We start from the raw sequence: 13,244 nt of genomic DNA, 5'->3' as shown, positions 1-13,244 counted from the left end.
TTCAGCCGGTTGATGGCGTCCTCTTATGTTTTAAGGTCCCGGATGAGCGCGAATACTTTAGGGCTCAGTTGGGCGTTCAGAACTCTTAGCTTGGATCTCTGAGGCACGTTGGACTCTTCCAGGTAGGCTTCAAAGCAGCCCAGCCAGTGATCGAAGTCGAGGGCTGCGTTCGCTGCCCGTGGATTTAGATCCAGGTACGGTGGTCTGAGGGCTCGCAGCCAAGCCGGCTGTTGTGATTGTTGTGGCTCGGCGTCTGAAGGCTGCTGTGGCTGTTGTGGCGGGGCGTCTGGATGAGACATCTTAAAATTTAGTCAATAAAATTGATATACCTATCAATTCGTCCAATGAAAAGCGACGAGTTAGGAAAGTAACTATAGGTTTTTATTGACTAAATAACAGAGCCCACCCTCATGGGTGATCGGATCCAGCAAGGAGGAATACCAGCCAGTCGACTACCTTTATACCTGGGCAGGTAGGTGGAGCCATGGGCGGAGTCAGTGATGGTCAGCCCAGGTATAACAGTGTGACAAGAGGCGACCTCGTATAGTGATACAACAGTGAGAACAGTGATAACAATATAACAGCGATAACTATAGTGTAACGATAGTGAACGATAAAAGTGGTTTACCACACAGGTATATGGGGCCTTGAGCGGATCCCTATGCGCTTCATGGCGAATAAAGACGTATTCAGCCTTGTGAAGCTCCGTGGGAACGTGTGACCTCTGCAGCCCGTGGTGCAAAGTGGGCACCAGTGCGAAACATCTGGCCGCCTCTTGGTGACTAGCAAGCTGGGCAGACGTGGACCAGGGCTCCGTTGATGTTGGTAGGAAGTCCCCTGGGACCCGCAGTGGCTGACCATACACCAGCTCCACTGATGAAGAGTGAAGGTCTTCTTTGGGGGCCGTGCGAAGGCCCAACAGGACCTACGGTAGCTTGTCTGCCCATCCAGTGTCCTGGGGGCTGGCTCTCAGGGCGGCCTTCATTGACCAGTGGAAACATTCGCAGAGGCCATTCACCTGTGGGTGGTAGGCTGTGGTGCGGTGTAATTCTGCATTCCAGAGTTCGGAGGAAAACTGCGGTCCCCTGTCTGACGAAAGATCGGTGGGTACTCCGAAACGGGCGATCCAGGAGGAAATGAACGTCCGCCGAAGTAGTGGATGACAGGGGGACCGCCTCCAGCCATCTGGTGGCACGGTCAACCATGGTCAGGATGTGTGAAAAACCATGGGAGGGTGGGAGTGGTCCTACCAGGTCCACGTTGACGTGGTCAAAACATCGCTCTGGAAATGTGAAGGCGGCCAACGGAGCTTTGATGTGGCGCTGTACCTTGGCCTTTTGGCAGACCACGCAGGTATTGGCCCAGTCGCGGACATCCTTATGCATGCCATGCCATACAAATTTTGCTGACATCAGTTTCTGAGAGGCCTTCATTCCAGGGTGTGACAACCCATGTATGGTGTCGAACACTTTGTGGCACCAGACGACCGGCACGATAGGGTGAGGATCTTGTATGGAGACGTCACACAACTGTGTGGTACCTGCCGAATGGAACTTGACGTCGGCCAACTGGAGGCCAGTGATGGTCGTTCAGTAAGTTTGGAATTCCGGGTCTGAGGCTTGGTCCGCTGCCATGAGGGCATAGTCGATGCCCAAATGAACCATATTGATGATCGCGTGGGAGAGGCAGTCTGCCACCAGGTTGTCCTTACTGGCCACGTGTCGTATATCCGTGGTGAATTCAGATATGTAGGTCAGTTGATGCTGCTGTTGGGCTGACCACGGTTCGGAGGTCTTGGACATTGCAAAGGTCAGCGGCTTATGGTTCACAAAAGCGGTGAAAGGACGTCCTTCCAGAAGGAAATGAAAATGGCGGATGGCCAGAAAAAGGGCGAGCAACTCCCGGTCGAACGTGCTGTATGCTCTCTCGTTCTGCCGTAGTTGATGGCTGAAGAATGCCAACGGCTGCCACATCCCGTTCACCCACTGCTGTTGCATGGCACCGACTGCGTAGTCCGACGCGTCGGTGGTGAGGGCGATGGTGGCCCCTGGCAGCGGGTGCGCCAGCATAGTCGCATTGGCTAAGGCGCTTTTGGTGTCGGCGAATGCTCGGGCCATGTCATCCATCCAGTCTACCGGGTTCTTGCCAGTCTTGCCCTTGAGGGCCTTGTACAGGGGCTGCATGAGTAGTGCCGCCTTAGGCACGAAACAGTGGTAAAAGTTTACCATGCCTAGGAATTCCTGCAGGACCTTTGTGTTCTGCATGCGTGGAAAGGATGTCACTGCCTCTACCTTCAAAGGTAAAGGAACCGCTCCCTCTGAGGTGATGCGATGCCCCAGGAAGTCAATTTGGTGCAGGCCAAACTGGCACTTGGCCGGGTTGATAATCAGGCCGTGTTGGCTGAGGCATCGAAAAAGGGTGCGAAGGTGACAGGTATGTTCTTCCTTAGTAGGACTGGCAATTAGAATATCATCCAGGTAGACAAAGAGGAACTTGAGGTCCCGCAGCACGGAGTCCATCAGGCGTTGGAAAGCCTGGGCGGCGTTGTTCAACCCAAACGGCATCCGTAAAAACTCGAAGAGGCCGAATGGGGTGATGACTGCGGTCTTCTGGACGTCTTGTGGATGAACTGGGACCTGGTGGTAGCCCCGGACGTGGTCGACTTTTGAAAACACGGTGTTCCCTGCCAAATGGGCAGAGAAATCCTGGATATGGGGGATCGGGTACCGATCAGGAGTGGTGGCGTCGTTTAGTCGTCGATAATCACCGCATGGCTGCCATCTGCCACCAGGCTTTGGGACGATATGGAGGGGTGAAGACCAGGGACAATTCAACCGGTGAATAATCCCTAACTGTTCCATGGTTGTGAACTCCGCCTTTGCGACCGCCAGCTTGCCAGGTTCTAGGCGCCGGGCCCGCGCGTAGACCGGGGGGCCGTTGGTGGTGATGTGGTGTTCCACACCATGTTTCGTGGCTGTGGAGGAGAACGTGGGTCTTGTCAGGTCGGGGAATTCGCTGAGCAGGCGAGCGAACTCATCAGGAGTCGGGAACGCACAGGAGACGGTGTGCGACGTAGTGTTACTGCGGTAACACGGAAGAGAATTAAAAGTTGCTGCGTTGATCAGCCGCCGGTTTCTAACGTCGACCAGGAGGCTGTTGCTGCACAGGAAATCCGTGCTGAGGAGGGGCTGGGAAACTTTGGCCGTAACAAACTCCCAGTGAAAACGTTGCCCCCCGAGGCACAATTCCACTCGCCGTCTGCCGAAGGTCCGAATTGTTCCGCCATTGGTCGCTTCAAGGGTGGGGCCATGATTCCCCGTCTGCACATCGAGGGCGGACGCGGGTAATATGCTGCACTGCGCTCCGGTGTCGCACAGAAAACGACGACCGGAGAGAGTATCGGTGATGAAGAGCAATTTTCCCGCGTTGCCAATCACCATCGCGGCTGAGGGGTGCCCGTTAGACCCGTTCCTCGGTGGTCGCAGTGTCAGTCGTTTTTTTTGGGGAAAACTGCAGGGAGGGCGGCAACGCTTTGCTTTCGCGCCGAACTGCGCGTGGTAGAAACACAGCCCAGCAGGCGGACGAGCTGGGGCGGTGTCTGCGGGGATGGGTGCCTCGTGGCGGCGCAGTGCTGCTGAGTTACAGCGAAAATTTTGTCAGCCTCCGCAGCGAGTGTTGCACAGTCTTCAACTTCAGATCTGGCCAGGGCAGCTTGTACTTGTTCAGGCAGTTGGCTGAGGAAAATCTCGCAGAATAGGAAACATTCCCGTTCTGAGCCCAGGAGTGTGAGCATTTGGCTCATCAACTCTGAAGGCTTGGAGTCCCCGAGCCCGGGCATAGCGAGTAATCGACGGGCGCGCTCCGATTTTGTGAGCCCGAAAACCTGCAGTAACCGCGCCTTGAGGGTTTCATACTTGCGCTCCGTTGGGGGGTTTTCGAGGAGGCTGACGATCCGAGAGGCGGTAGAGCTGTTGAGTGCGGAGACCACGTAAAGATACTTGGTCTGATCCGCATCGATGTTCCTCAGGGCGAACTGGGCCTCGACCTGAATAAACCACGAGGGCGCTTGCTGCTCCCAGAACTGCGGTAGCTTTAGGGAAACGGCGTTCGCTTCCATGCTGTGCTCTTCTTTTGTGAAAACGTTCACAAAAATGGGGTCACCAATGTAGGGATTAACGAATTCTTACGAATAACTGAGATCGACACCAGAGAATGATTAAACAGGTCTTTACTCAACGGAGATGCCACGAGGACTGACTGGGCAGTCCCGTGGTTTGCGACATGACGTCATCGCGTTTGCCTGCGTTTTCCCGTGCTCTTAAAGGGGCCACGCCCCGTACATGCAAACTCTATATACAAAACACAGTAATGCCTAACACAACGGTACAGGTTTAGGCTGGTGTTAGAACCTCGTTAAAGAGAATTATATACAGTTAGCCAGAGTCATTCAGTGGTTCTGCCACAACCCCGCTTTTAAAATTCTCATCCTTGTTTTCAAATCCCTCCAGGTCCTCGCCCCTGCCTATCTCTGTAATCTCCTCCAGCCCCACAACCTTCTGAGATATCTGCGCTCCTCAAATTCTGCCCTCTTGAGCATCCCTGATTTTAATCGCTCAACCATTGCCTTCAGCTGCCTAGGCCCCAAGCTCTGGAATTCCCTCCCTAAAACCATTTTATCCTCCTTTAAGAAAGAACAAAAGAAAGACTTGCATTTATGTAGCGCCTTTCACGACCACTGGAGGTCCCAAAGCGCTTTACAGCCAATGGAGTACTTTTTGAAGTGTAGTCGCTGTGGTAATGTAGGAAATTTAAGAAGAACGCTCCTTAGAACTTACCTCTTTGGCCAAGCTTTTGATCATCTGCCGAAATATAGCCTTACATGGCTCCTGTCAAATTTTGTCTTTTTAACCTTGTGAAGCGCCTTGGGATTTTACTGCGTTAAAGGCGCTATATAAATACAAGTTGTTGTTACGAGAAGTAAAGATCAGCGTACAGACGTGATGATTCCAACAAACAAACCCCGTGTACGTACACTCCCATTGCGTGTATGCTAGAGGGGTCAGGTCAAATACTTTTCCAAAAAAATTCCTGGGCATTCGCCAGCCAAAAAGTGCCCTGGACCGAACGGCGCTGGCTGACTCCCCGAGTCAGTGCGGGGGGACTGAGCATCTTTGGGAGGTGCTGAAAGGACAGCTCACCGTGAACTGAATGCCGATCAGCCCGGGACATTTTGATCGATCGTTCGAATGGAACTGCTTTCAGCTAAAGCCGCCCCTCACCCTCCCAACTCCCACTCAGAATTCATTCCAAAGCCCCTCCTCAAAAGGAAGGGATGACCAAAAAAATCCAACGGCGACACTTTCTGTGCATTTATGCAGACACCATTACTTCCGTGTCAGAGGCTTTGGGTGAAATTGCCTGCCACCAGAGGATTCATTGACTCGCCAGATCCTGCCTGGTTTCATTTTTGCTTGTGTGAAAGTGTGAGTGTGACAAAGAGTTGAGTTGACTGAGAACAAGAGCCATCACCCTATCCCCTTCTCTCTCTCTCTCTCTCTCTGTCTCTTTCTCAGAGACTGCCCGCGAAAGAAAAAAGCATGGCTGAGGGGAAGAAAAACTGGAACAAGGAAGACGATCTGCCGGTGTACCTGGCCAGACCGGGTACCACGGCTCAAACCCCCCGGCAGAAATACGGGGGCATGTTCTGCACCGTGGAAGGCGCCTATGAGAGCAAGACAATAGATTTCGATGCGTACAGCGTGGGCCGCCGGAGCTCCAAGACTTCCAGGAGCGCCAGCAGACACGATATCTTGTCGCCAGAATCGGACGGGCTGAGCGAAACTGCCAGCGATATCAGTGAGATCTCCGGCTCGGTCATCAGCTCTCCCAGCGAGAGGGAGGAGAGGGCCCCGCTGGAGATCAAACCTGCGACCGGCAGGGAGCTGCTCCAGGGCTGGGAGCAAGGCAAGGTACAACGCTGAACCTCCACTATCATCATTATCACCCCCCCCCTACACACAGAGAGAGAGAGAAAAAAAGTTAACTTTTTTCCAATTCATAAAATCTTCTACCCAATCCAGTTTTGACACTTATGTGGAAAGTCCTCATTTTAAACACTTTTTTTTCTATAATTGCATTAAGTTGTTTCAAAGTACGGGTGGTTTAAAAATCAACATAAAGGAATGGGGAGGGGGGAGAAATAAATCAATTTCTGGTTGAAAATGTCCTCCTTTCATCCAGACTGATTCTTTTGTTCTGTGTTTATTGAACTGGGATCAGCCCAACAGCACCAGTTCAGTGAAAGCTACCAACCCCGACCTGGGGGAGGGGGAACAGTCGCAGTCCTGCAGGGCCGTGTGACAGATTCATGCTCCAAACTATGCTAAGACCCCGGGTTGGTGCATTGGAGAGGAGCTTTCATCTTTTCACAATTGCCCATCCCCCCCCTCTCTCTCTCTCTCCCGCCTCCCCCCCCCCTTTCTTGCTGCCTCCACAGGAGCCATTGTCTGTCTGCAACGTGAGCCCCCTGTTCTTCCTCTCATGCGTCTTTATTACAAAATACTATACTTCAATACTCGAATTCATCGTGTTTAATAAGATGAGGGAGGGTTTTTTTTTTCTTACTGGCCCATGACATTTTCTCAACCCCTCACCACCACTTTCCAGCAACATTCAAACAAAGAGACCATCCAAGGGATTCGACAAAACGGGGAGAAAAATAAATAAAACCTCGGCTTGCAGTAGCTGGGAGGCTTAATATCATTTTGTTTACTTCAGGACCATTCGTGTTTAAAGGCGTGTGACCTGACGACAAGACAGCGTGCTGGTCACATTTTTAACAGGATGGGTTCATTGGAGACTCCATTCAATTGCGGGGAGAGCTGGGTGGGTGGCGGGGGCAAAGAGACATTTAAAGGTGGTTTCCCACTAGCAAGAAAATACAGCGAATGGTGCAATTACCCTGCTTTGATGACCCACTGAGTCTAAACTGGGAGTACTGGTGCTGTTGAATTGCATCAGTGTGCAGAGGTTCCCCTGCCTGTGCATGGAAAGTGCTTCCTGAGGTGAGGAGCGCCTCCATTGGGCTCGCAGCCTGTAGAAGGAGCTCTTCTCCCCAACTCCCTCTGGACGGCCGCAGACTGACATCTCTTACAGCCGCACCAACACACAAAAAAAAAATCACAAATAAATATTCTTTTCCAAAAAAGGACGAGTTTTACGCTAACGATTGCCAAACCAGTTTAAAGCTGGGAAATCTGCTCTCTCAATAAAGTACAGACAGACATGTTCTACCAAGACGGCCAGGATATGCACCGCACAACGGTAAGCTCTTTCATTTTGGAGAGAACGTCGCGCCAGCGTCCCTGGTCAGTGTGTGATTAAATGTGTGTGTGTGTACCCCATACCGGTACTTTGTGAAAGGGGGAAGAAAAGCTTTGTGGGTGTGGGGAGTTTGACTGCATCAACTATAGGAAGGGAGTGAGGCTGGGGCAAAGCGAGCGTTATGGCGGCCAGGAGTGAGATGGCTCCTAGTTTAAAACGAATTCCACCATCTGCAGCACAAGCTTTATTTTTTTTTTAAATGCCAGGCCATCATATTGGTGATTCTAGTCGGCATTGGTGAGCGATTATGTTAAAGAAATTCTTTTTTTTGTGGCAATTAAGTGAAGGAAGGGCTTCAGACAATCTCGGGGGCGGGGCTGTTCTGGTTATACTGGCCGCCCGGACTTGTGATCGATCGATTGTTTATCTGATCCATCAATAACATATCTTCGGGCTCCAAAAGGGGTTTTCCCGGCTCCCGGATGTATTGGGAAACGCGCCTGATTTCAGGAAATCAAAGCACAGAATAAGGACAAAAGGTGCTAATGTTGTGCACCGTGTACAATCCTGGGCGTTTGTTCGAGTGAAGATTAAATGCAAGATTGTGGGAACCAAAGGTTTACAAAAAAATGGGAGGGGCAGATGTGTGCGACCGAGACAAAAAACTCTTCAAAGCAGCAAACGCCATCATTGAGACTCACCTTGAGGGTCAAACCGTAATTACACAATCTATTGGCTTTTACGAAAGAAATTAATTTGGATATTTACATTGTACTAAGTTATTTTATATTGATTAAAGTATTTTTTTCCCAAGTAATGTTGCTCTCAGTAGTTATAGAAAATTAGATTAAACCACAGTGATTACCATTTTCGTCTATATGCTTATAAGCGCGCAGAGCGTTTTGATAGGTTGCTGGAGACACTCCCTTCTTTGACTGGTGCGTGGAGAATCCCTTTGATATGAAATTGCACAGCACAGTGTGTTAGGACAGTGGCCTTTCAGCTCGGTCATTTGGATTAGTTCCAGCTCAGACGGAGGAACAGAAGTCTCTTCCGTCTGTTCATACAATTTGGTTATTGACTAGCGCAAACAGTGGTGCTGTCACCAAGAATTGAATATTACAATTGTTTCTTTGGGGGACATTGTAAATATGATCTGAGTATATAGACGTTATGGTCAATCAGGACTGATGAATATGGTTACTGAGGTTTAGAATTTGAGACAGGACAATGGATAGATTAAGTGGTGTTAAGGCTGAAGGTTTTACAGCTGGGGTGACGCCCTTCTCCAGTCCAACTATGTAATGTGTACTGATATCACAATTATGCTGTATCATTAGGGCACATAGTATTATTCAGTTTGAGGACAGGATATGCTCTCACTGCAGTCAGGGAGTGGTGGAGACAGAGATGCACTTCCTCACAGCTTGTGGAAAATATCAGGGCATAAGGGGGAATTTCTACCCAAAATTCATAAAAATATGCCCTGAATTCAAAAATTTGAATGACGACCAAAAACTCCCATACCTATTAGGGGAACAGAGAAATTGTGTAACTTTAGCGGCAAACTACGTTACAGCTTGCCATAAGCAGAGGGACAACCATTAAATATAAGAAAAGAGTATATACATATTATATGAGTGTATATTTATACACACAGGGATATATCTGTTTATACACTGTATGGATAGATCTGCGTTTATGTGTTCAACCATAAATGTTTTCTTCAGTGCTTTGGCAACATAAGATGTACCTTGTCATGCCAATAAAGCAATTTGAATTGAATTGAGACATATCAAAAGGCTAGAAATGTAATTAATGAATGATAATATTGTATCATAACCTGTAAGAGCAAATTGCAAGTCCTCCCCAGCTCTGCGATTGTGGTTCAGTCTTGTAACTGAATATACTGAATATATTTAAGAATGTGATAGATTTCTAGACACAAAAGGCATCAAGGGGTATGGGGAGAGAGCGGGAATATGGTATTGAGATAGAGGATCAGCCATGATTATATTGAATGGCGGTGCAGGCTTGAAGGGCCAAATGGCCTAATCCTGCTCCTATTTTTCTATGTTTCTATGTATCATGCCCTCTAAACTATCTTTATTTCTAACATCAGCATTCAAACATATACTGATATAACCCCTTTAATGTATTGACATGCATCAAGATGCTTAACAGAAAGGAGGGTTTAGGCAAGAGTTAAGGTATGATTAGTTCGTTTTTGAGGAGGCTTTTATAGATGGTAAGTAGTACAATAAGGAGAGGGGATTTGAAAGAACATTTCAGAATGTTTGGTCAAAATGGCTGAATGATCCTCTACCAGTCATGGAGCATAGAAACTGGGGTTATAGAGAAGAGCAGGGGTGTAGGGCTAGAGGTGGTTGCAGATTTAGGGTGAAGAGCGGCCTCAGTGATTTGGAAACATGGACAGGTGATAGCTGAGTGGGACTTAATTTGGGATAGTTGAGCGTTTTGGAATTCTAGATGAAATTGACTTTATGTGAGATGGAACTTGGGAGGCCAGTGAGGAGCATGCTGGAAAGTTGTACTGTACCTGAAAGTGACAAAGGAATGGGTGAGGGTTTCAGCAACATGGAAAGTGAGGTAGGGGCAGAGATGGGTGATATTCTGAGGTGACATCAGCAGTTTTGCTATAACAGTGTCTAACAAAGTTGTACACTGTCAGACTTGGCTTAAGCAAGCAGCCAGGGTGGAGGATGGGATTCAGGGTTAAGGTGCGTGGTTTCTAGCAAGAGCCAAACAGAGTGGTTTTGGTCTTGTCAATATTGAGCTTCAGAAAGTTTTGGCTCATCCATGACTTGATGCAAACAAATGGTTGGACAGCACAGAAACAGCTGTGGAATTGAGATTGATGGCAGGGAGACAAAAATTAAATTTCAGCAGCATGCATGTGGATTCTGACCCCCACCCTTATGGATAATGTTGTCAAATAGTAACATATAGAGGAGAAATATGGGCCAACGACGGAACATTGGGGCACACCAATGGTAACTCTTTGGGCAAGGGAGGGGAAGCTACTAAAGGCGATATGCTAGCTATATTAGAACAAGTAGGAACAATGCTATGAAGGGTAGGTGATGCAGGAGCATGGTGTGATCAAGGATTAGAGGCTATAGAGAGATTGAGGAAGACAAGGAGGGGTAATGCACCATGGTTGCAGTCGGTCGCTTTGACGAGGGCTGATTTGGTGCTGTAGGTGGGTCAGAAAGCACAATAAAAGATCTTGAATAGGGAATGGGGGGGGGTGGTGGTGGCTATGGAGTTAGGTGGTGATGCATTCAAGAACCTTCGAGAAGATGCAGCAGTTGGAAAATGTAATCTAATTTATAATTTGTGTCCAAAAATGGGGAACCAAACTATAATTCAACTCCTGATCACTCAACTACACCTCCTGGCCCCATGCTAGCTAATATTGTTAATAGTTCCTTTTGCTCAGACATTATTCTTTTCCCTTTTAAATACCCCACAAAAAACCCACCCTTGACCTACCTGTCTTCTCCAACTATCATTCCATATCTACATTTACATTCTTCTGTAAGGTCCTCGAATGTGTTGTCGCCACTCAGCTCAGTGTCATTTCTTCCAACACTCCCTGTTTGAATCCCTTTAGTCTGTCTTCTGCCCTGCTCATAGCATCGGCTTTCCTGGCTAAAGTCATGAATTATATCATTTGTAACTGTGACCATGGTGTATTAAGCTTCCTTGTCCTCCTAGATCTCTCTACAGCTTTCAACCATCTCATCATCCATCACCTCTTCTTCATTATCTAGCTCCACAGGACTGCACTTGCAACAGTTCTATTATAGCACAGGCTCACCAGAATGATACTGGGGCTTAAAGGGTTAAATTATGCGGCCCTTTTGCATAAACTGTCTTATATTCCCTTGAGTTTGGATGGTTATGGGATGATCTAATCGAGGTGTTTATAAAATGATAAAGGGATTTGATGGATAGATAAAGATTAAACTATTTCCTTTGGTGGGGTAATCCAGATCAAGGGGGAACGAGCTTAAAATTAGAGCTAGGCTTTTTAGGAGTGAAATCAGGAAGCATTTTCACAAAATGTGAAATCTGGAACTCTCCCCAAAAGGCTGTAGCTGTTGAGTTGATTGAAGTTTTCAATACCGAGATGGATAAATATTTGGTCACTAACTTCTGGAATTCCCCAAGGATCTATCCGTGGCCCTCTCCTGTTACTTATATGCTACCCTTCAGTGACATCATTCAAAGGCACAGAATTAGCTTCTACATGAATCTGATGACAACCATCTCTTTTTGTGTTGTCAGACTGCCTGTGCAACATCAGGTCATGCTTAAATTAAAATAAAATTATACATAAACATCAGAAGATCAAAGCTATCTATTTCACCACTGCCATAAACTCCAATCTCTCTGACATCATCCCTCTCCCAACCACTTTCTCAGGCTGAACCAGACAGCACAAAGGCTTGGCATCCTGTTCAATCTAGAGCTGAGTTTCAAGCTCCCACATTATATCTATTACCAAGACTACTTACTTCCACTTCTGCAATGTTGCTCATCTCCACCCTTACTTCAGCCTCACTGCTGCTGAAATCCTCACCCATGCTTTTGTCACCTCTAGACTTGATTTCTGCAATTTCCTCCTTAAAAGCCTCTCAGCATCCACCCTGCATAAATTCCAACTTGTCTGAACTCAGCCACCCATATACTGTCCCTCAATAAGTGACAATTGCCATCACCGTTGGCCTAGCTCCCCGTCCCAAATGCATGCAATTTAATATCCACGTCCCCATCTTCAAATCTCTGCAACCCACTTCCATCTTGTATCCCCTCCCAAACCCTTTGTTTCTCCGTTCCCACTAAACTGCTGACCACTAAACTCTGCTTCCCTTCCTGGCCCCCTGCCAGCTGACATTGTAAATGGTTCCCTCTCCTCGGGCATTGTCCTCCTCCCTTTCAAAACTGCCAAAATCAGCTCCCTGCTCCAAAAACTCACCTGTGACCCATGTTTCCTTGCAAAACACCACCCTATCTCCAACCTCCTTTTCTTCTCCAAAGCCATTGTGTGTGTCATTGCCTTCCAGACCTGTGCCCATCTCTCCTGCGACTCCCAGCAACTTCAGCATCCTATTTGACCCAACCTGTGATTCTGACCCTAAATCCTCTCCATCACAAAGAATGCCAACTTCCACCTATATAACATTGTCTGCCTCTGCCCCCGCCTCAGCCCATCTGCCATTGAAACCTTCATATATTCCTTTATCTCATCAAGTCTCGACTATTCTAATGCGCTCCTGGACGGCTTCCCATCCTCCACATCTACAAACTTCAGCTTGTCATGACTCTGCTGCCCACATTCTATGCTGCACCAAGTTCTGCTTGCCATCACCCCTGTCCTCCATGACCTACATTGGCACCCAGTCCCCCAATACCTCAGAAATAAAATTCTTATCCTTATGCTTAAATTCCTTCGTGGCTTCATCCCTTGTCCACCTCTCTCCCCGAACTCTCCATTCCTCTGATTGGTAACATGTACATCCCCTGCTCCCTTTATCCCACCATTGGTGGCCGTGCCTTCAGCTGCCTAAGCTATAGGTTAAGGAATTCTCTCCCTAAATGCCTCTGCCTCTTCAAATCCCTCTTGTCCTTTAAGACCTTCCTTAGAGCCCACCTCTTTGACCAAGCTTTTGGTCATACTCACTAATACCCCCTTCTTTGACTTGGTGACATTTAGTCAACATATAAATGCCAGCTGTTGGTGAAAGATGTGTTGAAAAATAATGTTGCCTTTCTTTTAGTGAGCGAACTGTAGACAATATGTGCTATGTCATAGGTTATTTTATATCAGAGAATGTTGTTATTTAACAAAGACCACTATAAACAGTAAAAGTTGGCTTGCAGGGGTAAATTTT

The 13,244-nt window shown here is 47.9% G+C and overlaps 1 protein-coding gene across 3 annotated transcripts in view; it reads left to right on the top strand.

Moving 5' to 3' along the window:
- Window positions 1-5,345: 5,345 nt before the first annotated feature.
- The window catches only part of LOC147122626 (dihydropyrimidinase-related protein 1-like), a 64,044-nt gene continuing 56,145 nt past the window's right edge, over window positions 5,346-13,244 (top strand). Inside the window, exon 1 of one of the 3 annotated variants that reach the window (XM_086007945.1) lies at window positions 5,346-5,969. In XM_086007945.1, the coding sequence (XP_085864071.1) occupies window positions 5,598-5,969 (372 nt within the window). In that variant the 5' untranslated portion in view covers window positions 5,346-5,597. Of the gene's footprint in view, window positions 5,970-6,929; window positions 7,324-7,820; window positions 8,040-13,244 lie in introns of those variants that run through there. The other 2 variants (XM_086007962.1, XM_086007955.1) reach the window with 2 other exon arrangements.

The sequence above is a fragment of the Somniosus microcephalus genome, chromosome 2, assembly GCF_052327205.1.
Source record: "Somniosus microcephalus isolate GS21.2 chromosome 2, FLI_Smic_1.0, whole genome shotgun sequence".
Classification (NCBI taxonomy): Eukaryota; Metazoa; Chordata; class Chondrichthyes; order Squaliformes; family Somniosidae; genus Somniosus; species Somniosus microcephalus.
Note: the sequence above shows the minus strand (reverse complement) of the source record. Positions and strands in the feature narration are given on the sequence as shown.